The following is a 26,754-nucleotide window of genomic DNA, read 5'->3' as shown; positions in this document are numbered from 1 at the left end:
AATCAAAATACGGGGGCATTATTATTATTATTATTATTTATTTTATTACATTTTTAGACCGCCCTATAGCAATAAGCTCCCAGGGCGGTGTACAGCATGATAAAACAGGTTAAAATACAAAAACACAATAAAACATAATTAAAAATTTTCAATTTTAAATTCAAATTTTTAAATTTTTAAAATGCCTGGGCATCACAGCCTGCCTAATATCAACAGACCGGGAGTTCCAAAGCTTAGGTTCTGCCACACTAAAGGATCGATTTCTTACAAGAGCAGAACAAGCACTAACATGGAAAGCACACCTTGAACTTGGCTTGGTAGCAAATTAGTAACCAGTATAGATTTCAGAGCAGAGGTGTTATGTGCTGATAAGGTCTCACTCATGTCAGCAATTGTGCACCAGCATTCTGTGCTTACTGGAGCCCTCAGGCCAGGTTGCTCTGCATGGGGATTTTTGTGACCTTGGCTGACCGGCTGCCTGGTTTTTTTTAGTTTTGGTTAGGAACCCTGACTGGTTGTGGGATGCTGAATTTTCTGCCTTACTCGTAGGAATCTTGTGGTTTGTATGGTATTGCATTTAGGAAATCATCACTGTCTTTTGTTTTTTGTTTTCTATTTGCGTTTCATTTACCTCTTACCTCACTCCCTTACATCCATAGAAGCAATAACAGTGGTTCCATGTGCTCAGCTCAACCCACTGATGATGCAACTTGTTGCTTGCATGATGGTTTGTTTCCTGCCCAATAGTGGTAAAAAAGAATTCACATACTGGGACGGGTGGCTTCAATTGCTGTTCCCAAGCCGCTGCCTGTGAAGACCAAACCATGTGTTTTTTCTCTGTCAATTATTGCTCACTGGAATTGTGTTGGCTGTCAAAGTGACTTATAGCAGCCCGCAGGGTACGCAGGAAAGAGTAGAGAATTTTCTTAACTCTTACTCATTTCTCAGAGCTCTCTCTGCAGTGAAGGGTCAAGTCTGTAAATAATTTTGGAGCAGCCACGTTAAAAGACAGGCAGGGCATTCCAGGCAGAGGGGTTGCCAACCCTGCTTTGATATCAATATGTTTGCAAAGGATCCCTAGTCAAGCCTTACCAACAGCACAATTCCACAAGTAGCTGGACAGCCATGTGTGCTTAGAATTGCAGCCTTCAGGGGCATCCATCTTTACTTCTGAGTGCTTCCATCTAACATCTCTACAACACTAGGATCCTTTCTTCCTACAGTGGCCTTCTGGTGACTGGCCTTGCCTGGAGGCACTTAAACCCTTCTTGCCAGAAGCAAGTAGGCTAGATTAAATGTTCCTTATCCAGGCTCCCTAAGCAGGTGAGAAGGAATAATCCTGTCACATCAGCTGGACCTGGGAACACATTCATTTAGCTAAGATTTCTATCTTAATTTCCAATCAGAGAATGTTTTGTTTGTTTGAGTGGTATGCTCCAAGCAACTGTGGTTGATGCTTAATGCATCATACTTAATGACATCACTAGGGGCTGCCCTGTGACATCATAGGGCTCACCCCCATGACATCACTAGGGCCTGCCCCTGAAATCTCAGGGTTTGGAATGCTTCTGACCTGGTGACCCTACTACAAAAATGTGTGTGTTAGGAGAAATTCACACAAAAATGCTAATGAATTTTCATGAGGATTTTGTTTTATTTTAAAAAATTGCAAATTGTGTGGAGAAATGTGGAGAACTGAACTTAAGACTGGAAAAATAAGAAACTGAGAGAACCAAAATTGACAGATCCTTCCATCCCTCATGGTAGTAGATGATAACTGTGAAATAGTAATATCAGTAATAGTACTAGATGAAGATATATTAACAATCATAATAATAGTTCTAGATAATGATGGTGGTAATGCTTGTTATCCTCCCTAGACTTTCAAACTGTGATAGTGGTTTTGGAGACGTGACGACGTTTGCAGCTCATAGTATGGGATGACAAGGCTGATCAAAGAGAGTTTGTATACCAGCAGGGCTTTTGTTGGCAAAGGAAAAGGGTACTGTGGTTTGTGGCTCCCCACTCCTGATAGCAAGGATGGAAGCCTCTGGCTACATCAGAGCAATATACTTTGGTATCCCTCCTGCTGAGGGAGTAGGTGAAATAGTTCTTGAAAAGAAGGGCAGCATCTTTCATCAGCCGGAAGTTATCCAAGATAACTGGACAAGCATTTATGAGTGGCAGTTGGCCAAACACTATTCATAAGAGCATGAGAAGAGCCTGCTGGATCAGGCCAGTGGCCCATCTAGTCCAGCATCCTGTTCTTACAGTGGCCAACCAGGTGCCTGGGGGAAGCCCGCAAGCAGGACCCGAGTGCAAGAACACTCTCCCCTCCTGAGGCTTCCAGCAACTGGTTTTCAGAAGCATGCTGCCTCTGACTAGGGTGGCAGAGCACAGCCATCACAGCTAGTAGCCATTGATAGCCCTGTCCTCCATGAATTTGTCTAATCTTCTTTTAAAGCCATCCAAGCTGGTGGCCATTACTGCGACTTGTGGGAGCAAATTCCATAGTTTAACTATGTGCTGAGTAAAGAAGTACTTCCTTTTGTCTGTCCTGAATCTTCCAATATTCAGCTTCTTTGAATGTCCACGAGTTCTAGTATTATGAGAGAGGGAGAAAAATGTTTCTCTATCCATATCTACTGAGAAATAACACATCTGCATAGCATAACTTCCTTTGTAGGCTTGCTTGTTTTTAAATGTCCTGCTTTTGCAACTGGGGTATTTTGGCAGGCGTGTCTGTTTGAATGTGCTTGGCATATATATATATAAAACTAAACTGAAGGCACCAGCACTTACAACAAAAGAACCTGAAATATTGACTTGCTTGAAACTTGGTAGCTGGGAAACCAACAATATTTTATTTTTACCTCTTTGAAACAATTCAAACAATTCAATTCAAATTCATATTTGAATGAATGAACAAATAAACTAAAGTGACTCCTGACTGGAGTCTGGGATGAGACAAAAGACCCGTAATATTTATTTAATGCCTGTGGATGTTTTCTGAATGGAGAGCCATCCCAAGGCATTTTGCTGCTTGAGGCAAAGGACTAGATGCCCCCCCAATTCCATGCAAAGAAGTTGACAGGAGTGGTAGGCAAATCTTAATTTAACACCAGTTGCAGGACAGAAGCCTCCACACCATTTAGGACACCAGATTAGGTTAAAGGGATGCAGAACAGGCACACAAACCTGTCTTCTGACATTTCACCTTTTTTTACTATCCACAGTATCTGCAGCCACCTCACTCATCCTTATGGTAGGGCCTGTTGGGATGGACAGTTCACCTGTCGGCATGGTACCTGAAGCAAATGTTTGGCCGACTTGGATCAGATTAACAGCAGTTCTTAGGAGACAAAGTTTCCAGCTGGAGTTGCTGGGGATCAATGCCCAGTTTCCTCTCCAGGGCAATGGTTCCCAAACTCTTTTCCCCGTAGATCATTTGAAAATTGCTGAGCGTCTTGGCAGAGTACTTAATTATTTTTCTGCTTGTTGTAGCAATTGTACTGCACTGTGCTGTATGATTTTTAATTGCCACCCCGAGCTCCTACTGGGAGGAAGGGCAGGATAGAAATTTAATAAATAAATAAATAATGTTTATTGCTGCTTTTATTTCTTATATGTTGAATCCATAGAATTACGTCTGTAGAATTCAAATTGTAATAAAATAAAATACAGTATAAGAAACAAAAGTAATAAAAACAATTAAATTTCATATATATATATATATATATATATATATATATATATATATATATATATATATATAAAAGACCAGGATGTCAAATCCAATACGTAGGAAAGACCACAACTGATCTACGCACGCGCTTCAGGAACCACAAGTCGGCAATTTTGACAAAAAAAGTGGAGCAACCAGTTGCAAAGCATTTTAACATCGAGGGTCACAGCCTGTTGGACTTTTCCATTACAGCAATAGAGATGCCAGCAGATCCAGCAGCATTGACCAAAAGGGAGAACTTTTGGATTTACTCCCTGGCCACATTGGCACCACATGGCCTGAACCTGGAGGACAGTACCACCACTACTTAGCTTCTGCAAATGAAGCCCCTCTGAGCATTCCATCCTCAAAGCTCTATAACTGCCACCTTGGTAACAGCATTTGTATGTTGGCAGCTGATGAAGGCGGAAGCTGAAATGTTTTGTTAATATAATAAAAACCTCTGTTTGGGTAATCACAATTTCATTTATACATATATTTTAGGTGATTAACGGAATCCTTATAGGGATCCAGAGCAAGCTTGAGTGAAGTTCTGTTTGTTGCTTTCAAAACTGTCTTATCTGTATACCAAAGCAACTCGCATCCAACGAGGATCCAGTCTTCTTCATTCGAGTTCTCCATCATGCACAACAACCACCCAAGGTATGCAATGTTTTTACAAGAGAAGATTACAAAATGCCAACTTACTATAGAGCATCTTAAAGTATATAAGTCCTTAAACATTATCCCACGAGCCCTTGAGATCTGTAAACCAATTTCTATTCCAGAAAGTAACCCTTTATGTCTAAATTGGCACATAGAGAAACATCAGCTGAGCATATTCCTTATTTCTACGATTGTTAAGCGGAATCTTCTGAAAATCAAGACCTTGAAACATGCACTACAGCAGGAATTAATGTTTCAAAGAAACATTCTAACACCATGCGACAATGAATGCCTCCTGTATCTGCTCCATAAAACAGAACAGACAACGTTTATCAATGTCCATGCCACCAAAAAGAAAAAACTCAAAAGGGATATTCTAAGATATCATCTTCCTCTTATTCCATCCAATTTAATAACACAGTGTTCTATATATAAAGAAATATTTTCATGTACTACAAGAGCAAAAGCTAACCACAAGAAAAAGAAAAACAGGAGATTCAAAAGAGTTACTCCAAAAACTTCCACATGTATAACAAGATCACCTGACATAACTTACAGAAATGACTCCACAACAATAATAGATCTCACTGCAGGCAAAATGTCACCTAATGAAATTAGGCTTCTATCCAAAGGCCTCAACTTCTGCCCAACACCTAGAGATCACAATATAGCACAGATGAAATGTGACATCAAAGCATTTGAAAGGAGATGTAGATTGGCTGAATTTTTTTATGATGACTCTAAGAACAACATAGACCTCTACAATAGAGATCCTCTGCTACAGTTTCTGCCACCTAAAACTTGGACACCGAACATTAACAGGAATCCAGTCCTAGAAACCTTTCTCTTATCAATAAACAGAGTCATCAACAACCACACACCAACTCCTACTCACGACAACCTTTCAAAAGAAGAAAGAATAGCCCTAAGGAACCTTCAGATGAGAAGGGATATTGTCATCAAGCCTGTGGATAAGGGTGGTGCTGTTGTGGTACTTAACACTACAGATTATACAGCAGAAGGTCAAAGACAACTAAAGGATGAAACAACGTATAGATTTCTTGACAGACATCACCACAGATCTCAATACTTGTATCATTACATCTATACAAAACCTTACAAGAAGGAAACTTCTTAAAGAGGAAACTGCTGATCTCCTTGTTAATCCAAATTTCACCCCTGGAAGGTTTTACATGCTGCCTAAAATCCACAAAGCCAACAATCCTGGTCGCCCAATTGTCTCAGGTAACAGCACAGCTACTGAAAGGATTTCTTTGTACATTGACTTAAATTTACAAAACATGGTGCAAAACCTCCCATCGTGTATCAAAGACACCAAGGACTTCTTGCTTAAAATTGAGTCTTTAAACAAGCAGTATCAATTCCACAACAATACTATACTAGCTACTTTAGATGTCACATCTCTTTACACCAATATACCACATAATGATGGGATTCAGGCTTTAAATGAGTTCCTTAACACCAGAGATATGAACAGTCCTCCAACAGAGGTTCTCACAACTTTAGCTACGCTAGTCCTGACTTGTAACAACTTTACATTCAATGGAGAACACTACCTGCAACTACAAGGCACAGCTATGGGGACTCGCATGGCTCCATCATATGCAAATCTCTTTATGGGTAAACTTGAACAGGAGATCCTCAAAAAGGCCATCAACAAACCACTTATATGGTGGTGATACACTGACGACATCTTTATGGTCTGGACGAATGGTAAAGAGAGTTTGGAACAATTTAAAAATTACATCAACTCTATCCATCCCTCTATTAAGTTTACATTTAATAGTACAAATGACAATCCGCACATCCCTTTTCTGGATGTCCTTCTTACCATTGAAAACAACAAAATAGCCACTGATCTCTACAGCAAACCCACTGATGCCCACACCTATTTAAACTGGAAATCCTGCCATCCTAGGCATATAAAGAAGAACATTGTGTATAGCTTAGCTCTGAGAATCAAACTTATTTGCAACAGTGAAGATAAATACCAGAGAAGGATCAATGAACTTAAAGAACACCTTCTTCGAAGAGGATATTCTCCACATATTATGAATTGCAACATCCACCGAGCCTCCATTCTGTCCAGAGAAAACCTCCTCCATCATACTGAGGTGTCAAAGAGCAGAGAGCAACGGATTCCATTTGTGGTAGATTTCCATCCAGCATCTCCTAACTATCACCGAGCAATCAAGGAGAGCTACCCATTGCTGGCTAACTCTAAACATCTTACCAGAGCCATCAGCAGGCCTCCTGTTACCGCATTTCGCCAACCTCCTAATTTGCGCAGACTGTTGGTGAGAGCTGTGCTTAAGCCACCTATCACCAATCCAGGGTCTCATCCTTGTCACTCCAAACACTGTATCACCTGTGTGTACCTCAGGGAGACAGCCACTTTTACAAGCACTAGGACAGGCAGGACATATTACATCAAACAGAACATCACCTGCAGGCCCTGCAATATAGTTTACATCATCGAGTGCAAAAGACCAGGATGTCATATCCAATATGTAGTAAAGACCACAACTGACCTACGCACGCGCTTCAGGAACCACAAGTTGGCAATTTTGACAAAAAAAGTGGAGCAACCAGTTGCAAAGCATTTTAACGTCGAGGGTCACAGCCTGTTGGACTTTTCCATTACAGCAATAGAGATGCCAGCAGATCCAGCAGCATTGACCAAAAGGGAGAACTTTTGGATTTACTCTCTGGACACATTGGCACCACATGGCCTGAACCTGGAGGACAGTACCACCACTACTTAGCTTCTGCAAAGGAAGCCCCTCTGAGCATTCCATCCTCAAAGCTCTATAACTGCCACCTTGGTAACAGCATTTGTATGTTGGCAGCTGATGAAGGCGGAAGCTGAAATGTTTTGTTAATATAATAAAAACCTCTGTTTGGTTAATCACAATTTTGTTCATATATATTCACTAATAGGCAAAAAACCTTGCGGTTTAAGAATGTACCTATAGCCAACAGCTATTTCTATCAAACTTTAAAAAGCAGGGAAATTGGGCAGCTATAGTGAATGCACCAGGGGAGCAGGAGACCTGAACTCCTCTCTGAGATATTGGACTGCCCTACAAAGCTGTCAAAATGCAAACACCATTTGGGTTGGTCTTTCACAGTCCAATCCACTTCCTGTGTAACTTGGAAGAATTTGGTAACATGCCTCTGAGCATATGGTGAGTGGTGGCAACACCTGCCTTGTCCAAAGATAATTATATTTTTGTATGTTTGTTGGTGTTCTTCTTACTTTGCTTCTTTTCTGTGTTACTACTGTTTGTACAGAGAATCTAAACTAGAACATTTTATTTTCCTCATTATAATTCCCAGAAATCTGTGTCAAATTTATTTTTATTAATTTGAAAGCCTTTTTTGTAGTCAGTGTCATATGATGGTGAAGACAGCCTTTTGTATTTCAAATTGGAGGTTATGTTCTATTTCTATTTTGGGTGCATTAACAGTGGAATCTGAAACTGTAGTTTGATGTAAAATCAGACTGATTCCAATATGTTGCTACTTCAGCAATGACTCTAGCTGTTGGGAAAAAGAGTATGCATGTTTTCAGCCTGCTATGTTTAAACCACTTCATTTAAGGCAAGGTGGGCATGGTCAATTAAAAACATAGAGCACACCTAGCATTTTGTTAGAATATATTTCACCTCCCACTGTTTTATCTTGTGCAAATTGACACACTCCTGAGGTCCACTGGAGACTATTTTGCAGAAGTCAGTGCCATTATTATGTTTGGAGTTTTTTTAGTGTACATTTTGCAAAGTGTTGCTGTACTTCACATATTCACAGAAATAGAAACAAAAGAAAATGATTTCCTATAGGAAACTTCACTAAAATTGCAAAGGAAATCAGACATATTCAAAGTGACCATCTGAACTATATCAACTGTTTTAATAATGTTGCTTCCTCCCTGCTAAAACAAGATTAGCACAGCACGTGTCTTCTTTCTATTATTTGGGCTGATTGCAGGTGTTGCCACCACTCACCATATGCTCAGAGGCACATGTTACCAAATTCTTCCAAGTTACACAGGAAGTGGATTGGACTGTGAAAGACCAACCCAAATGGTGTTTGCATTTTGACCAATTTGTAGGGCAGTCCAATATCTCAGAGAGGAGTTCAGGTCTCCTGCTCCCCTGGTGGATTCACCATAGCTGCCCAATTTCCCTGCTTTTTAAAGTTTGATAGAAATAGCTGTTGGCTATAGGTACATTCTTAAACCGCAAGGTTTTTTGCCTATTAGTGAATTTCCCTGCTTTTTAATCCGGGAGGTAAGAGATGGGATCCTGTCCAAGTTAGCACCAGCAGTAACAGAAATAGTTCAGCAGTGTATTTTAAATGTTATATTACCATCCAGAATGCCTTTACTTTTACAAGAGGGACATGGCTTAGTGGCACAGAACATGCTTTGCATGCAAAAGTCCCTACATTCAATACCCAGCATCTCCAGTTAGGGCTGGGAGAGATCCTTATCTGAAACCTTGTCAGTCAGTACTGAGCTAGGGACATCTTGTTATAGGAGAAGGCATTAAAAAGGATCTTATTCTCAACCCAGCAGGAAGAAAAGGAGGGGCATGGCTGTGACTATCATTAAGAGACCCTGCACTTTTTAATTTGCTACTGCACTACTGGTCACAAACAGAAAAACCACTTGGCCACCTTATTAGTGTAATATGGTATTACACTAACTGCAAATGTTTGATGCCCCTGCAAATGTTTGATGAAGACCATCTGTTCTCTGCAAAAGATGAAAAGGAAAATGCCTCTTCCCTATACAGCAAAGGCTTTCACAAAAGTGGAAAGTAGTCGCCAACACAGCACTAATTTCAGATGGGGGCTTCAACACAGGACTAATTTCAGATAGTGAGTGAGTGAAAGAGATTTAAGATTAAACAACCAAGAGCTAAATTCAAGATTAAAGTGTTGAAAACAGAGTCGCATTAAATCGCAAAATAACAGCAATGTTCTGAGCACAGGTCGAACAGCCACACACACTTCAAACAAAAAGCATTTGAGCGTTTGTCATTTATAATCCCATTTGAGGATTTATACCACCAGCATCATTCCAAACACAAGAAGCCTCTACTTTTCTCCCATGAGTGGGAAAGCAATGATCCCTCCACCCATTGCTCCCCTGGGCTCCTTCTAGGAGGAATGGTGGGAAATAAATTTAATAAAGAAATAAATCTGCTGCTACAGTCAATTTAAAAGTTCTTTTCAAAAAAGAAAAACCAAACCCAAGAGACTGAACAACACTGGACTACACTTCAGGGTTGTCATACACAACTCCCTCCCAGCCCCCCCATATCTGTGCAGCCATACTAGGCTACTTTGCAGGGCTGCTGTAACTTGGCTGCTGTAACCTCTTTGTTTATTAAATTTATTAGTCGCCCATCTGGCTGGCTGTCCAGCCACTCTGGGCGACGTACAAAATAAAAACATACAAATACATTAAAACTCTCAACAATAATAATAAAACCTAACCCAACCTATGCATTCTCCAGCACTATATCCACCCCTCCCCACTGCTACACTATGCATATACTAATGATGTGTGTGTGTGTGTGTGTGAGAGAGAGAGATTTAAGATCTAAGAGCTAAATTCAGGATTAAAGTGTTACAAACAAAGAGTCTCATACAATCTCAAAATAACTACAACAATGTTATGAGCACAGGTCAAACAGCCACACACACTGCAAACAAAAAGTATTTGAGCTTTTGTCATTTATAAACCCATTTAAGGATAGGGGGTGGGGGGTGGCAGGGCGATTGAGCCAGCAGAAAGAGCAGGCTGCGGGAGACAGCGGGGGTGGGAACACACACACACACACATCACCGTCACTCATCTCCATTCTGCTGCTGCCTTCTCCATCATCCTTGCCCTGTGCCTTTCTCCCTCCACCATCCATTTCTCTCTTTCTCTCTCTCCTAACTGTCTGGCTGTCCATTTCCTCCCTCGTGCTTCCTTACATACGAGGGAAGAGCAACGCTGACCAGAAGGCCAGTGTGAGTCACATGTAGGGCTGCCATATTCCAATTCCACAAATCCGGGCAGGCTGATTTGCATATTATGCAAATTATAAATTAGTTGCATAATTTGCATAGTATGCGAATAATGTCCTGATTAGGCAAATTAATCATATTAAAAGTTGCATTGTCCAGTTTTGTTTTGTGCCTAACAATTACCACCAAAAACTGGGGGAGGATTTGAAGATTTTAAAAAATTCTTCATTTTCAACCTTAAATACCTATTATGGAATATTTATTTATTTATTAAGAGGATTTATATCCTGCCTTTCCACTGTTAAAAACGGAGTTCAGGGCAGCTTACAAACATAAAAACAATAAAAATGCACAATCAATGTAAAAACAATAAAAACAACAAACATAAAGCAAGTCAATGCAGCACTATAAAAATCATACAACTTTTAACGCAGATACAAAGCAAGATTTCAATATTATCAGTTCTGTCAATCATCTTATCTAAAGGGAGCATGTCTGAGCATGTAAGAAGTGTCTTTAGTACACCAATTCTCACATATCCGATGAGAGAGAGGGGAAATGGAACCTTCTATGATAAAGGCTGGAACATGATGGAGACCTGGGTGATGGCACCTCTTTTTAAAAAAAGGAAAATAAAAATGCAGTGAATTCTAGAGACCTGGCAAGCTGTGGTAGCATTAGACAGGGTAGCTGTTCCATTCCTTAAGGGGGGGAAGGTTACACCCCCCACTGCATTGAACATATGCATGGAGAGAGCGCCTCTGTGTGTATGTATATATATACATGCGTGTAGGTATACGTGCACACACACACACACACATATCCATCCCTGGGGAGATGGAAGTAGGGTGATCTTTGGTGGAGAGATGCCTGCGAGTCATTTTGAAGAAGGGTATGTATAAAAAAATTACTTTCTAGCCTTTTTTGAATTGCTGAACAGAGGCTCTGTCAGGCAACAGGGTGAGTGAGGCTGCATTCCAATGCAACTTTACTTAGGAGTAAGCACCATTTAACAAGGTGGGTACAGGGCTGAAAAATGCAAATGCTAGTATCACTGCCTTTTCTACAGAGAGGTTTGCTTTTATATCTTGTATCTGTTCAGGGGAGGGAGTGTTTAGTGGAATCAAACCCTTTTATTCCATGATGACAGGCAGACCCTCCCATTGCATTCACCACTTAAGAGACATATCCTGAGAAACAGGCAACTGAGATGAAAGCTGCTTCTCCTTGCTGACGCAACCAGAAAGTGTATGGGTAAGGGGTGCAGCAGCTGCATGTGTTGATCAAGTGGGCATGTGCAGTTTTCTAACCTGCTAGATTCTGCAGATGCAGCGCAAGCAGACTAAAATTCTTCATTTTTCCAGGACAACTGTGGTGTCTCTCATTGGCTAAGAACAGAGCTTGGAAAAGTTACTTTTTTGAACTACAACTCCCATCAGCCCAGTCCAGTGGCCATGCTGGCTGGGACTGATGGGAGTTGTAGTTTAAAGTAACTTTTCCAAGCTCTGGCTAAGAACAATGGAAGGAGGGAATGAGGGTTGCCAGGTCAGAAGCATCCCAAACCCTGAAAGTTCAGGGGCGGGCCAGAGGAGGTACTCCTGAGTGATGTCAGAGGGATGGGCCCTAGTGCTGTCATTAAGCATGATACATTAAGCATCAATCACAGTTGTTTAGAGCATACAATGAAAAAAACATTTTTCTGGTTGGAAATTAAGATAGAAATTTTAGCTAAAATATGAAGCCCGGGTAGGGAACATTTAATCTAGCCCATTTGCTTTCAGCAAGAAGGGTTTAAGTGCCCCCAGGCCAGTCACCAGAAGGCCATTGTAGGAAGAAAGGAGCCTAGTGTTGTGGAGATGTTAGATGGGAACACTCAGGAGTAAAGATGGGTGTCCCTGAAGGCAACAATTCTAAACACACTTACTAATGGACTAAGCGCCATAGAACTCAACAAGACTTACTTCTGAGTAGATATAGTGTGGATTGTGATGTTGGTAAACCTTGACTATGGATCCTCTGCAAAGACATCCATATCCAAACAGGGTTGGCAACCCCCTGCCTGCAGTGCCCTGCCCATATCTTTTAACATGGCTGCTCCAAACTTCTTAACAGATTTGACCCTTCAGAAAGAGGTCTGAGAAATGAGTAAGAGTAAGAAGATTCTCTACCTTTTCTGTCTACCCTGTGGGCTGCTATAAACTCACTTTGACAGCCAACGCAATTCCAGTGAGCAATAATGGACAGAGAGAAAACACACATGGTTTGGTCTACTTTCATAGGCAGCAGCTTGGGAACAACAGTTGCAGCCACACTCCAAATATGTGAATTCTCTTTTACCACTATTGGGCAAACTGTCATGCAACCAACAAGGTGCATCACCAGTGGGTTTAAGGGGGTTGCCCTGAGCACATGGAACCACTGCTGTTGCTTCTGTGGCTGTAACAGAGTGAGGTTAAAGATAAGTGAAATGCAAATAGAAAAAACAACACTTTCCTAAATGTAATACCATACCAACCATAACAAGATTCCTATGAGTAAGGCAGAAAACTCAGCATCCCACAACCAGTCAGGATTCATAACCAAAAACCCAAACTAAAAAAATCCTAGCAGCCAGTCAGCCAAGGTCACAGAAATCCCCATGCAGCACAACCTGACCTGGGGACTTCAGTTAACGCAGAATGCTGCAGCACGATTGCTGACATGAGTGAGATCCTATCAGCACATTACACCTCTGCTCTGAAATCGGCATTGGTTGCTGATTTGCTACCAGGCCAAGTTCAAGCTGTGCTTTCCGTGTTATGGGTGCCACATAGTACTTGTTCTGCTCTTGTAAGAAATCAGTCCTTTTGTGTGGCAGCACCTACACTTTGGAACTCCTTGCCTATTGACATTAGGCAGACGCCTCTTTTCAGCACCTGCTAAAATCAGTTTTTTTTATCATTAATTTTTATTCAAATTTTCAAAAACAAAACAAAACAAAAATAATTAAACAATAAAATAAAATGTTGACTTCCGATTTGTCGCAGATCAGTTATAGGTCTACAATATATAACAAACCTGTCTCTTAAATTATATTACAAAATCACTTTCCTCCAATAGTTATCTTAATTAATCATCAAATCTCATAAACATTACTTTATTCTTTCCACAACAAGTCAAAGAGAGGTTTCAATTCCTTGAGAAATATATCTATCAATTTTTCTCCAAATAAACATGTCGATTAATCCATCTCATCAAATCTGTTTGGTCCAATAATTTCAATAGCCATTCTTCCATTATCAATGTTAATTCCATCTTCAATAATCCTGTTAAGTCCAGTAATTTCAGTAGCCATACTTCCATTATCAATATCCCATAATAATCTTGCTGTCATAGCCATAGTCATATAATAAGAGTCTGATGGGAATTTCCTTTATCAGAAATATTTCCTTGCCATCAATTCTGAATGTGTTGCTGAAATATTGTTGTAAAGTCATATCTCTGTTCTTTTTTACAAAATGCACTGGCACATCTCTTGAGAGTTTTTCCATTGTCACATATCTGTAATTAATTCCATAGATTTTTTCTATGTCAAGCTCCATCACATCATTCCAGTCCAGAAATTTATCCAAGATATTGATAACTTTATCTCTAATATCTTCATTAATTTCTTCAGAGACAACGTTGAATTCCAAACAGTAAATTTTATCTCTAATATCCATAAACTCCAAGTCTTTTTCCAGTTCCACATTTGTTCCAATCTCCAGGGCTTGCATCTTCCCTTTAATTTTTCTTTTTTCATCTTCTAATGCTTGTCGAATTGTATCTCTGATCTCATCAACCTCCTCTCTCACAAGATCCCCTATTTCTTTAAGCTCCTGCTTCATTTTGCCAAATTCAATTTTCATCTCCTGTCTACCCTGTCTCAGGGTTTGTTTCGTTATCTCAATCTCATCCATTATTTTCTGAAACATAATTACTTCCAGGATCTCAGCCACTTTCTTGATTGCCATTCTTAAAACCACAAAGAAAAAAAAACCCACTTCTTATTCCAGCAACAATTGGATTAATATTCCAAGCCTGATGACATCACAGTGTAGACAGCACAGCCTGCCTTATCTCTTATATGTTCAGGAATGCAAAACAAATTTAGTTCACAGCATCAAAACAGTTAGTGGCATTGTGAACAAGCAGATTCGTCAAAATGAAATAGACCAAAAAAAATAGTCCCAGACATATAATACTCCAAAGTTCATAAATCAGATTTATTTATTTTTTTTCTCCTCGGAATAGAAATCCCTCATCCGTTTGTATCTTTAAAATGCACAATTCCAGGCCAGCTTTTTGCAATAATAACAAAGATAAGCTTTTTCAATTTCTTTCCTCCTTAATTTCGTGAATGAAAGAGAAGAGTTATAACTCACCCAGGGATTCTTTATAGCTGATTCATTGACAAATCTCTTTTTGCTGCAACAATTTAAACCAGATGATAAAAATAGAAAGAAGGATGCTTGCCTGTTAAAATCCGTTTTCCTTTAAAGAAAAGATAAACGTGTCGCTTAATCAGTTAGAGCTTGTTTGGAAGTCCGTCCGGCACTGCTGGCTGAACCTTCTCTCATAAACTAATGAAATCCAGTCCTCCCAACAAACACAGGCTTTTGTGGTTAATCTCTACGTTTCTCCCTGCCCGGGAGAAAGTCTTTACCAGTCAAAAAAAACGTTCTGACTGATTTTAAAACTGAAAAAGCTTCCTCTGAGACGAGAGCTCGTCTCAAAGGCAGGCACAGGCGAAGTCACCCTTCCCGGAAGTCCCTAAAATCAGTTTTCTTGAGGCAAGCCTCTCCAGCCATGTAGAAGCTATTGTGTTTTTAAATCTGTTTTTAACTCATCGTTGGTTTTATTATTTTGAACTTTTTAAAATATCTGTCCTTAACGCTTTTGCCAATAATTTTGTTTTAATTCTTTCTGTAAACCGCTTTGAGATTTTTTTACAATAAAGTGGTATTATACATGTTGTAAATAAAAATACATCAATAAATGTTGGAGTCACTGTGGCCCTTGAGTCTGTTCCCACTTTTAAGAACCAAGGAATCTGCCTTATACTGACTCAGGCCATTTCGTACCATCTAACTCAGTACTCATGACATGGACTAGCATTGGCTCTCCAGGATTCCAGGTGATAGTCTTTTCCAGGAATTGAATTTCGGACCTTGTATGCAAAGCATATGCCCTACCGATGAGCTACAACCCTCCCCGTTTAAAAAAGTATCTTTTTAAAATTTTCTTTGCAATTCACTCTTGAATGCACATCATACCTAGGGCAGATCCACATCATTTATTTATAGCACATTCAACACCCATTTGAAGCACGTGAATCCCACCACAGAATCATGGGGAATTTTCATTTGTTAAGGGTGGTGAGAACTATAACTGTGAGGGGGAAACTACACTTCCCAGGATTCTTTTAGTCATGTGCTTTAAATGTGAGTTGGATGTGCTTTAAATGTGTTGATCTACTTAATCAACTTTGCCTGCATGTAAATTGTTCTAATTAATTCTTCAAAATGGAAATGAGCTATAAAGTGTACTGGGTGACCATGTGCTACTCACCATCTCTCAGCCTATCCTCCCCTCAGGATGAAAACAACAGAGTACCATGACCACCCCAAGGAAGAAGGGCACGCTTAAAATGTAGAGGGAAAAATCATCTACAACCATAGTGTGAAGTCAAATACTTATCGGGACACAATATGAATGAATATTTATATAAACATGACTATCAAATATGTTTATGAATTACAGAATCCGTAAAGATATTTATAGTGCAATCCAATGTTTGTTTACTCAGAAGCAAGTCCCAATGTATTCAATGGGGCTTACTAAACTGGGAAGTGTGCAGAGAACTACAGCCTCAAGTGATAAGGACCTTATCCCAGTCTGAGTCTGTGTTGGAATTGCTTTTTAATATGTTTTAAGCCTTTTCTTTTTTTAAAAAATGTTTTTTTAAAGCTTTTAAAAAATGTTTTCAAAGATGTTTTAATAGATTTTAAAGTCTGTTTTTTATGATGTTTTAAAGTGCTTTTAGTACTTTTGTTTCCCGTCCTGGGCTCCTACTGGGAGGAAGGGCAGGATATAAATCAAATATTAAATAAACTTCATTCACCCAACCCAAAATTCAGAATCATGCCTCTTTAGGCTGTTTTCCAACTGTTTATTCTTGCTTTATGGTTATTGGATTTTAAAGGGATATATTCCTTTTTGTGAGTTGCCTTGGTTTCCAATCACCAACACTATCACAGGGTTGTTGGAAAGACTCCATACACACACACTGCAGATGTATAAATACATACAGCCCATATAATAGTCTATTGTCAAACCAGTTGGTCATTGCAAAAAATCAGTATTTAAACAAATCAGTATTAGTTTCCTACATGATAAAAAAAACTGTAATGCCTAAGTAAGCCCTGCCTAATTGCTTTAAAACAGGACTGGAGAAGAACAGAAAGAAAGCTCCCCCCCCCATTTTTTGACTCTTTCCCACTCACCTCCATTCTGCTGCTGCTTTCTCCCTCCATGGGCCATTTTCTCTCTCTCTCTCACGTGCTTCCTCACACAGAGCAAGCTCAGCAGAAGGCCGGTGTGAGTCACGTCTGTTGCCCACCAATCACAGGAGCAGACTTCCCCTGCTTCCTCCAAGTAACTGGAAGGGGAGGGGGAGAGAGAGTGAAACAAATAACTCTTTGTTCTGCACATGTGGTACGTTATAACCCACTATAAGGCATTTTTTAATAAATTAATTAAAAATAAACCATGGTGTTTTTTAAATTTAAACCTACTACAGATGAAGTACTGTGTATGGGGCAAGCTCAGGGATTTGATTAGGGATACCTTACAGTCATCTCTGATTTTTAATGAATTTCAACAGATTATGTCAGTTTCTCAAAAAAAAGTCCAAACGGCTTCTAGTTTTTTTCCCTCCCGTTTTTCACTTTAATCTGTGGATTATCCGTGGGGGGGGGGGGTTGTGTATCACCAAGAAAACTTCCAGAGTTGTAGAGCAAGCGATTCTGAATCCAACAGTATAAGACTTGTAAGTTTTTGTTTTGAATTGGGACTATACAAAGCACCAGAAAGGGGTGGGAGTGGTATTTTCATTTAACATGGTAGAACTCGAAAAATCCCTACTGACTATAGTATACAGCCACTCTCGTGGCTGTATAATATATGAACATAATTGTGATTAACCAAACAGAGGATTTTATCGTATTAACAAAACGTTTCGGCTTCCGCCTTCATCAGCTGCTAACGTAGAAATGCTGTTACCAAGGTGGCAGTTATAGAGCTTTGAGGATGGAATGCTCAGAGGGGCATCATTTGCAGAAGCTAAGTGATGCTGGTATTGTCCTCCAGGTTCAGGCCATGTGGTGCCAATGTGTTCAGAGAGTGTATCCAAAAGTTCTCCCTATTAATGCTGCTGGATCTGTTAGGATCTCTATCGCTGTTATGGAAAAGTTCAACAGGCTGTGACCCTCGATGTTAAAATGCTTTGCAACTGGTTGCTCCACTTTTTTTGTCAAGATTGCCGACTTGTGGTTCCTGAAGCGTGTGCTCTTGTGGTCTTTCCTACCTAGTGGATATGACATCCTGGTCTTTTGCACTTGATGATGTAAACTATATTGCAGGACTATATTAATCTATATTAAATATATTCATATTTAATGCAATGGAGGTGCTGTCTCCTGTCTTTAACCACAAATGCAGATGCACCAGGGACCAACTGAATAAAGTTTGTGGGCTTCTGTTTGGGAACCCCTACTCTAGGGGATCTTACACCTGCAATAGGAGTGTCTCATGCTTGGCTTGTATATACATTTGCAGATAAAACAATCATTACTGTATATAGATTTTGGTGGCAAATTTCACTGTGTATGCAAGCGACCAGAAGTAGATGGCAAACAGTTATCAACCAAAGCTGCAATCCAGCATACAATTAAGCATGCTTAACTGTTAAGCCTATTTAAATATTCTTGCGGAGAGTGGAAGATTGTAGCCTGTGAATAGCACAAGAACGATGCAGACAGAAGCTTACTTACCATCCGTTGCCAAGCCAGGTGCTGTGGAGGTCGGGTGAGAGATACTCCCTCGGTGCTGTGGGGTCGGGTGAGAGCCGCCCTTCTTGGCCGTGCTTTCTTCTGCTGCTGTTCTGTTCTGTGTTGCTGCTGTGTCTCGTGCTTTCTGCTGGGACGGTAGTTTTGTTTGGAGGGGACGTTCGCGGTGCCGCTGCGGCCTTTTGTTTTCATCTTGCCGCGTGCTCGCGTTCAGGCTGGGCGCCACTTGGGTCTCCATTGTTGCGGCTCGTGCCTCCTTCGGCGTGCATCGCTGCTGTCGCCGCTGTCCGCGGCTGTTGTTGCGGGCTGTGTTGCGGCCGCTGCTGGGGCACCATTTTGTGGCCTTGTGCTGCTGCCGTTCGCTGCCTCCTGCCTGTTGCGTGTGGATGCTGCCGTTGTCATCTGGAGGATCGTCCTTCGGCCGTGCATCGTTGACGTCGTTCGCTTGTCGCTCGCATGTGGATGTGGACGGCTGCTGCTGTGAGCTGTGCTGTTGTTCGGCTACCATCGCTGTGATCTTGCCATCGCCGCTGTCCTGTCGTTTGCCTGCTTGCATGCCAGTCCTGCCGCCAGTGGAGTGCCCGGGTGCGGTGCTGCTCGTGTGGGCGTGGTGCCGCCTGCTGCTGCTATTGAAGTGTTGTTGTGCCATTATATGTTGGAAGAGGACTAATTTTAATGTTGGTTGTGTTATGTGCTTGTGTGTATGGATTAGTGTGGTGTGAATGTTGTATGATTGGTTGTTTTGTGGTACGAATGTATTGAATGATTGTGTATGCATATGCAGTCGCATGATTGGAAGGATTGACTAACCTTAGGGTTGTGTACTGGACCTGATTACCCACCCCTTAATATCTTTTACAACATCTTTTGACCTCTTCATCTGGGCTTGCTGATTGATTGCGGAGGAGATAGGGGCATGTGTAAATCAGGGAGGGAAGAGGAGGGAGGGGTTGGGGGCCAAAGTATAACAAGATTGGGCGGCAGGCGCTGGAATGGTGCTGGGGGCAGACCATGTCAACGGAGAGAAGTAAGGGATAGATATATAATATCCATCCCTTGTTCCAGGTCTGTGCAGAACCAGAAGGAAGCTGGGGGACGCAGGATTCCTACTGACCTTCGACTGCTGATGTATAATGCCAGGTCTGTAGTACAAAAAACCATCTACCATTCATGATTTGATCTTGGATGAATGTGCAGACCTGGCATGTATTACGGAGACCTGGTTGGACGAAGCCTCAGCTTCTATTCTTGAGGCTATGTGTCCACCAGGCTTCCGTTACGCACAGCAGCCGAGGGTCGGAAGGCGGGGAGGGGGAGTGGCAGTTATTTATCGAGAGTCGTTGCTCTTTGCCAGACCTCCCCTTCGTGGGACTAGCTTTGTTGATTGTATGTACTGGAGGTTGGGCTCGAAGGGCAGTTTAGGGATCCTGCTCGTGTACCGCCCGCCCCGCTGCACGGCAGACTCCCTGGCCAAGGTGCTCGAGGTGATCTCAGATGTGCGAATGTTGTCCCCAGAGCTGTTAGTTCTGGGTGACTTTAACATACACGCTGAGACCACTCTCACTGGAGCTCCTCGGGATTTCCTGGAAACCATGGCTTCCTGGGAACTGCGCCTTAGTAATACTGAGCCCACCCATGTAGCCGGTCATACTCTTGACCTTGTATTTGTCCCAGGGGGGAGGGTAGTGGGCTGAAGTTAGGGGCAAATTCTTTTATCCCTGTGTCATGGTCAGACCACTATCTGGTAAAGATGGATCTCTCAATGCCGCATGCCCTTCGCAGGGGTAAAGCTCCTATTAGAATGGTCCGCCCCAGGCGCCTGATGGATCCAGATGGTTTCCTGACGACGCTTGGGGAATTGGAACCTGCTGAAGGTCGCCCGGTTGAAGCCCTGGTGACGGAGTGGAATGAGAGGATCGCCGGGGCGTTAGACCAAGTGGCTCCGAAACGTCCTCTCCCCCTGAACAGAACTCAAGTAGCACCATGGTACACACCACGGTTGCGTACTTTGAGACAGGAGGTGAGACGACTAGAGCGCCGGTGGCGAAAGTCGCGCTCCGAAGATGCTCGGACACAGGTTAGAGCAGCAATAGCTGCCTACCAAGTGGCGGTAAGGGCAGCAAAGAGGGAATTCTTTGCTGCCTCTATTGCATCAGCTGAGTGCTGTCCCAGGAGGTTGTTCCAGGTGGTCTGAAGCCTGGTCGGTCCAGTTGCTCTGGAACCCTTGGAACAGTCTAAGGCCTCCTGTGGCAAATTGGCAAAGCACTTTGCTGATAAAATCGAACACCTGAGGAGCTCGATTCCGTGCGCCGTGGATACAGTGAGTGAGCTAGAGTTAACCAGTTGCAAACCGCTCAAATGGGATCGATTTCGGCCTCTTCCTGCTGAGGATGTGGACAAGGTGCTCTCATCTGTAAGGCCTACCACCTGTCTAAATGATCCTTGCCCATCGTGGCTCCTTATGAGCTGCAAAGAGAGATTGGGTGAGGGGATCAAGGCAATGGTTAATGCATCCTTGCAAGATGCTATTTAACATCTATGTAAAGCCGTTGGGAGAGATCATCAGGAGATTTGGGCTGCAGTGTCACCAATATGCGGATGACACTCAGCTCTATCTCTCATTTAAATCTTCACCGGAGAGGGCTGTGGAGACCATGTCCAAGTGCCTGGAATCCGTGAGTGGATGGATGGGCAGGAACAGGCTGAAGTTGAACCCTGATAAGACCGAGGTACTACTTGTGGGAGACAAGGGAGGGTTAGGAGATGTTGACCTGGTGTTTGGTGGGGTGAAGTTGCCCCTACAGGACCAGGTCCGCAGCCTCGGGGTTGTTCTTGATTCCAAGCTGTCCATGGAGGCTCAGATTTCGGCTGTGAGCCGGGCAGCTTGGTATCAATTACACCTTATATGTAGGCTGCAACCCTACCTCCCTGTTCAACAGCTCCCGCTCGTGGTGCATGCCCTGGTCACCTCTCGATTGGACTACTGTAATGCGCTCTACGTGGGGTTACCCTTGAAAACTACCCGGAAATTACAACTTATACAGAATGCGGCGGCAGGCTTACTTACCAACAGCCGCCGACGGGACCACATCACGCCAGTATTATCTGATCTACACTGGCTGCCGGTTGTTTTCCAGGCCCGATTCAAGGTGTTGGTTTTAACCTTTAAAACCCTGTACGGTTTCGGCCCAGCTTACCTGAAAGAGCGCCTCCACCGCCACCAATTATGCTGCCCAACTAGATCAGCCACACAAGGCCTTCTCTCAATCCCGCCAACCAAAACAGCTAGGTTGGTGGGTACTAGGGAGAAAGCCTTTTCTGTGGTGGCCCCCACTCTCTGGAACTCCCTCCCATGTGATCTTCGACATGCCCCTTCCCTAGAGGTATTCCGCAAGGCCCTGAAGACGTGGCTATTCCAACAAGCCTTTGAGGTCCTTGGGATGGGTAAATCGTCATGAGTCTGTCATCTATCGTATGTTGTTAATTTAATTGCTTTTATATGTATTGATGACTGTCCAGTATTTCTATCTATTGTTTTAATGTGATTGCATCTGATAGTATTGTATTTTATCTTTTTTAATGTACGTCGCCTAGAGTGCCTAATTGCCAGATAGGCGACAAACAAATTAAATATTATTATTATTATTATATTACAAAGACCCCCATAAGTCTCCAGTGACCTTTCTCTTCCATCCAAAAGAAGCTAAACCCTATCGTTTTAAAAAATATTATTTATTAAAGAAAACAAGTAACAAACCAACAAAAGGAAATAGAACAACCCCAGAAGAGGAGTTGTAAGAGATTGTGTACAAGTCAAGAATCCACTTCTAACTCTTTTACGAGTCATAAGAAAGTTAGCTACAATGGAACTGTGGTGTGTTTCAAACCTCTGTAGCAGCTGCTGATAAATGTCTCTGCAACTTGTTATCAAGTGTATACAAAATAAAGCTCCACCAAACAGCATAGAACCCAGTAGGTAGTGCTGTCCCTGGAACTTCTCCCCACTTAGGGAAGTGAGGAGCTCACAATACTATTCTGCTACAGAACTAGATACACAAAATGATTCTGGCTTCTTTCAGACTAGATCCATCAGCTGCAAACCAACTGTATGCATACTGTGTGAAACATCATGCGAATTGTGCCAACCTGGCAGGGAGAGCTGAGTGTTGTAGGGGCCTAAATTCAGTTCCTGAACAGCTCACCTGTTCTACTGCCAATTTGTTTTATTACATTTCTATCCTGCCTGCCTTCAGTGATTGAGCTCAAAGTCCCTCAGCCAGGCAGTGACTACATCCAGACGTGCTTAGTTTCAGCAAGGTTGCTGCATCATGTGCCTTTCAACCAGGTGTATGGATACTTCAGGCTTGCCGGATCTTTGTTTTACACTAGAACGCCAATTGCCCATCTTGTCCAGTATCCTGTTCTCACAGTGGCCAGCCAGATATCTGTAGGAAGCCCGCGAGCAGGACCAGAGCACAACAACGCTCTTCCTCTCTTATGGTTTCCAGCAACTGGTATTCAGAAGCAGGCTGCTTCTGACAGTGGAGGCTGTACCATGCACAGAACTTACTTGTGCATAAAAATCTATATGCGAGACACTACAGATCAGAGATTCTAACAGCCTGATTTTGTATATATGTGTGTGTGGGTGTTTTTTGTTGCTGCTACCTGCTAAACAGTTGAGAGTCAGAAACCCTTGCCAATCTTCTGCAAATCATCTCACAATCTGTATCCCTTTTTACCTTGTGCCTGTCTCCATTTTCAGCCGTGCCCTGGAAATTCTTTAGTAGCACACAGCCCCATCAGGAGAGTCAATGAATACAAAGTTTGTGCAATTCCTCACATTGCTAAAGGACGGCCATATGGAAGCTTATTTCTAGGGGTTGTATTCGATAAAGTTAGTTCTACTCAGAGTAGACCCATTGAAATTAATGTCGAGGATTAACATAGGTCCTTTAATTTCAGTAGCCCTTCTCTGAGTAGAACTAACTTTATGTGTGCAAATCACACACACCCCTCCAGCTTGGTGACGGCTTTTTTAGTGACAGTTCCTTTGGTGAGGTGCGTCTGTCTCCCTCATTATTGTCTCTGGCATTATTCACCTTCAGGAGGAATTTGAAAGCTTTCCTGCCTACCCAGGCATTTCCTGGCAACCCAGAGATCATTGGATAAAAGAATGTTTTTAACTGTAAATGTGTTTAGAATGTTTTAACAGTTTTTAGAATGCTTTTTAATTGTGTTTATTTATTTATTTATTTATTTATTTATTGCGCTTGTATACCGCCCCATAGCCGAAGCTCTCTGGGCGGTTTACAGCAATCAAAAACATTAAAACAAATATATAATTTAAAACACATATTTTAAAAACAATTTAAAACACAATTTTAAAATTTAAAACAATATAAAAACAATTTAAACACATGCTAAAATGCCTGGGAGAAGAGGAAAGTCTTGAACTGCTGCCGAAGAGGTAACAGTGTTGGCGCCAGGCGCACCTCGTCACAAGAGTCATTCCATAATTTGGGGGCCATCACTGAGAAGGCCCTCTCCCTTGTTGCCACCCTCTGAGCTTCCCTTGCAGTAGGCACCCGGAGGAGGGCCTTTGATCTTGAACGTAGTGTACGGGTGGGTTCGTATCGGGAGAGGCATTCCATCAGGTACTGTGGTCCCAAGCCGTGTAAGGCTTTATAGGTCAAAACCAGCACCTTGAATTGAGCTCGGAAACATACAGGCAGCCAATGCAAGCGGGCCAGAATCGGTTTTATATGTTCGGACCGTCTGGTCCCTGTTACCAATCTGGCAGCTGCATTTTGCACAAGCTGCAGTTTCCAAACCGTCTTCAAAGGCATCCCCGCGTAGAGTGCATTGCAGTAATCTAATTTGGAGGTTACCAGAGCATGGACAACTGAAGCCAGGTTATCCCTGTCCAGATAGGGATGTAGCTGGGCCACCAACCAAAGGTGGTAGAAGGCACTCCGTGCCACCGAGGCTGCCTGAGCCTCAAGTGACAGAGATGGTTCTAGGAGAACTCCCAAGCTACGAACCTGCTCCTTCAGGGGGAGTGCAACCCCATCCAGAACAGGTTGGACACCCACCATCTGGTCAGAAGAACCACCCACTAGCAGCATCTCAGTCTTGTCTGGATTGAGCCTCAGTTTATTAGCCCTCATCCAGTCCAGTGTTGTTGATGCATTTGCCACCCTACGATCCTTCGGAAGGAAAGGAGGGATATCAGTTCAATAAATAATAGCTGGATTGAGGATGAACTTGTATAACTGGGTGCCTGAAACCTTGTTCTTTGCCAGTGTAATATCTAACAAAGCCTTTAAGGTGCATATGTATTTTTCATGCAGGTGGCAAAAGTGGAATATGTTAGAAAAAAGCCAAAATTAAAAGAAGTCCTGGTGAAGCTAGAAGAACATATGGAATGCACCTGTACATCATCGAATTCTAATTCAGATTTTCGAGAAGAAGAAACTGGTAAGTTGGCATTAGGGTGGGTGGGTAGGATGGGGGTATTAATTTTATTATAATGAAGAATGTGGATGTGATGTAGTGCCTGATTTTCTCAGTGTGGAACATCAAGCATTTAAACCCAGAAGAAGAGAATGTATGGTGAATGGTGAAAAGTTCCAATAGCAGCATTTGTCTGTGTCTATCACATTCTTGTTTACCAAAACAATATAAGAACCGAAATCATCCTTTGAAATTTGCACTTATCTGAATTTTGTGATGATGTTCTCCAACCAATGTTTACAAGAATGCACATATTGGGGGAAAGGTGCATAAAAATGAATTGATTAGTGAAAAATAACATACAAAAATGCAATTGCCTGCAAAAATGTGTACATTAGTCACAACTGCATACAAAAATGTGTTTATTAGAAGTTCGCATTAAAATGCTGAAGAATGTTCATTTGGATCTCTTTTTTTAAAAAATTGCTGCAGAAATGTGAAGAACCGAATTTAATACTGGAAAAATGAGAAATCGAAAGGACCGAAATTGACAGATCCTTTCATCCTTTCGTTTAAATATTCTTATATCTTGCCTTTCTGATAAAATGTTCAAGGCAGCTCACAACATGGTGGTAGAAAGAATAAAATAAAATACAAAATCAGTGATAATAAGCGGTAATGGCAGATTATGGATTGCATCTGACTAAGCCTTACTTAGAGTAGGCCCAATGAAATGATGGATGTTAATCATAACTGACATCAGTCCACTGTCTCAAGTTGGGTCTGCTGTGAGTATGATTTAGCTGCAGACAGCCCTATAACTTAAAACCAAGGATTCACATGCCAGGAGAGCTAAAATTAACGTCTAGGCAAGCCAAACACCTAAGATCTTTGTAGAGTGGTGAAAGGCCTTTGGAGAGGGAGTGAAATGTGTCCCCTTGGTTAACATTTATATCCTGCCTTTCCCCCATGCAACTCAGAGCAGCACAAGAGGTGGCCTCTCATCCAGGTAGTGGCCAGGACCATGCCTTGTTGGACTTCAGGGGTGGAGTCAGCCTGTCAGATTTGCACTGTTTATAGCCAAAGGCCATTTGAGGGAAGATGGTGGAGAGAGCAGTGGTGGGGCAGCTGCAGGCATTCTTAGATGCCACGGATTATCTAGATCCATTCCATTGTGGGTTCAGGCTTGGCCATAGGACTGAGTCAGCCTTAGTTGCCCTGATGGATGACCTCTATAGATAGGAGGAGTGTGGCCTTGCTCCTGCTTCTTGATCTCTCTGTGGCTTTCAATACCATTGACAACAGTATCCTTCTGGATGGGATCTGTGGAATGGGAATTGGAGGCACCGTGTTACGGTGGTTCCAGTCCTACCTACTGGGCCAAATCCAGACAGTAGCATTGGGTGAGTGTTTTTAGGGCCCCTGGCAGTTCTGCTGTGGGGTGTCACAGGGTAGTGTCTTATCCCCATTGCTATTTAATATATGTATGAAGCCGCTGGGAGTGGTCAGTAGGAGTTTTAGGGCAAGGTGTCATCACTATGCTGATGACACTAAGCTCTACTTCTCTATAACATCCGAATCAGGAGAGACTGTGTGGGCCCAGGACCAATGCATGGATGCAGTGGTGGAATGGATGAAGGGAAATAAGCTGAACTTGAATCCTGGAAAGATGGAGGCACTGTGGGTGAGTGGTTCCCATGTCTGAGAAATTGGTCAATTGCCTGCCCTGGATGGGGTTGCGCTCTCCCTGGGGGTGCTTCTGGATCCAGCTCTGTC

The 26,754-nt window shown here is 42.2% G+C and overlaps 1 protein-coding gene across 3 annotated transcripts in view; it reads left to right on the top strand.

Annotated features, from left to right (window-relative positions):
• The window catches only part of PDGFA (platelet derived growth factor subunit A), a 145,288-nt gene that overhangs the window by 112,974 nt on the left and 5,560 nt on the right, over window positions 1-26,754 (top strand). For all 3 annotated transcript variants that reach the window (XM_061599720.1, XM_061599723.1, XM_061599722.1), the window contains exon 5: window positions 24,876-25,002. In XM_061599720.1, the coding sequence (XP_061455704.1) occupies window positions 24,876-25,002 (127 nt within the window). The remainder of the gene's footprint in view (window positions 1-24,875; window positions 25,003-26,754) is intronic.

This window comes from Rhineura floridana, chromosome 17 (assembly GCF_030035675.1).
Source record: "Rhineura floridana isolate rRhiFlo1 chromosome 17, rRhiFlo1.hap2, whole genome shotgun sequence".
NCBI classification, from domain to species: domain Eukaryota; kingdom Metazoa; phylum Chordata; class Lepidosauria; order Squamata; family Rhineuridae; genus Rhineura; species Rhineura floridana.
The sequence above is the reverse complement of the archived record's forward strand: the minus strand, read 5'-3'. Positions and strand labels throughout refer to the sequence as shown.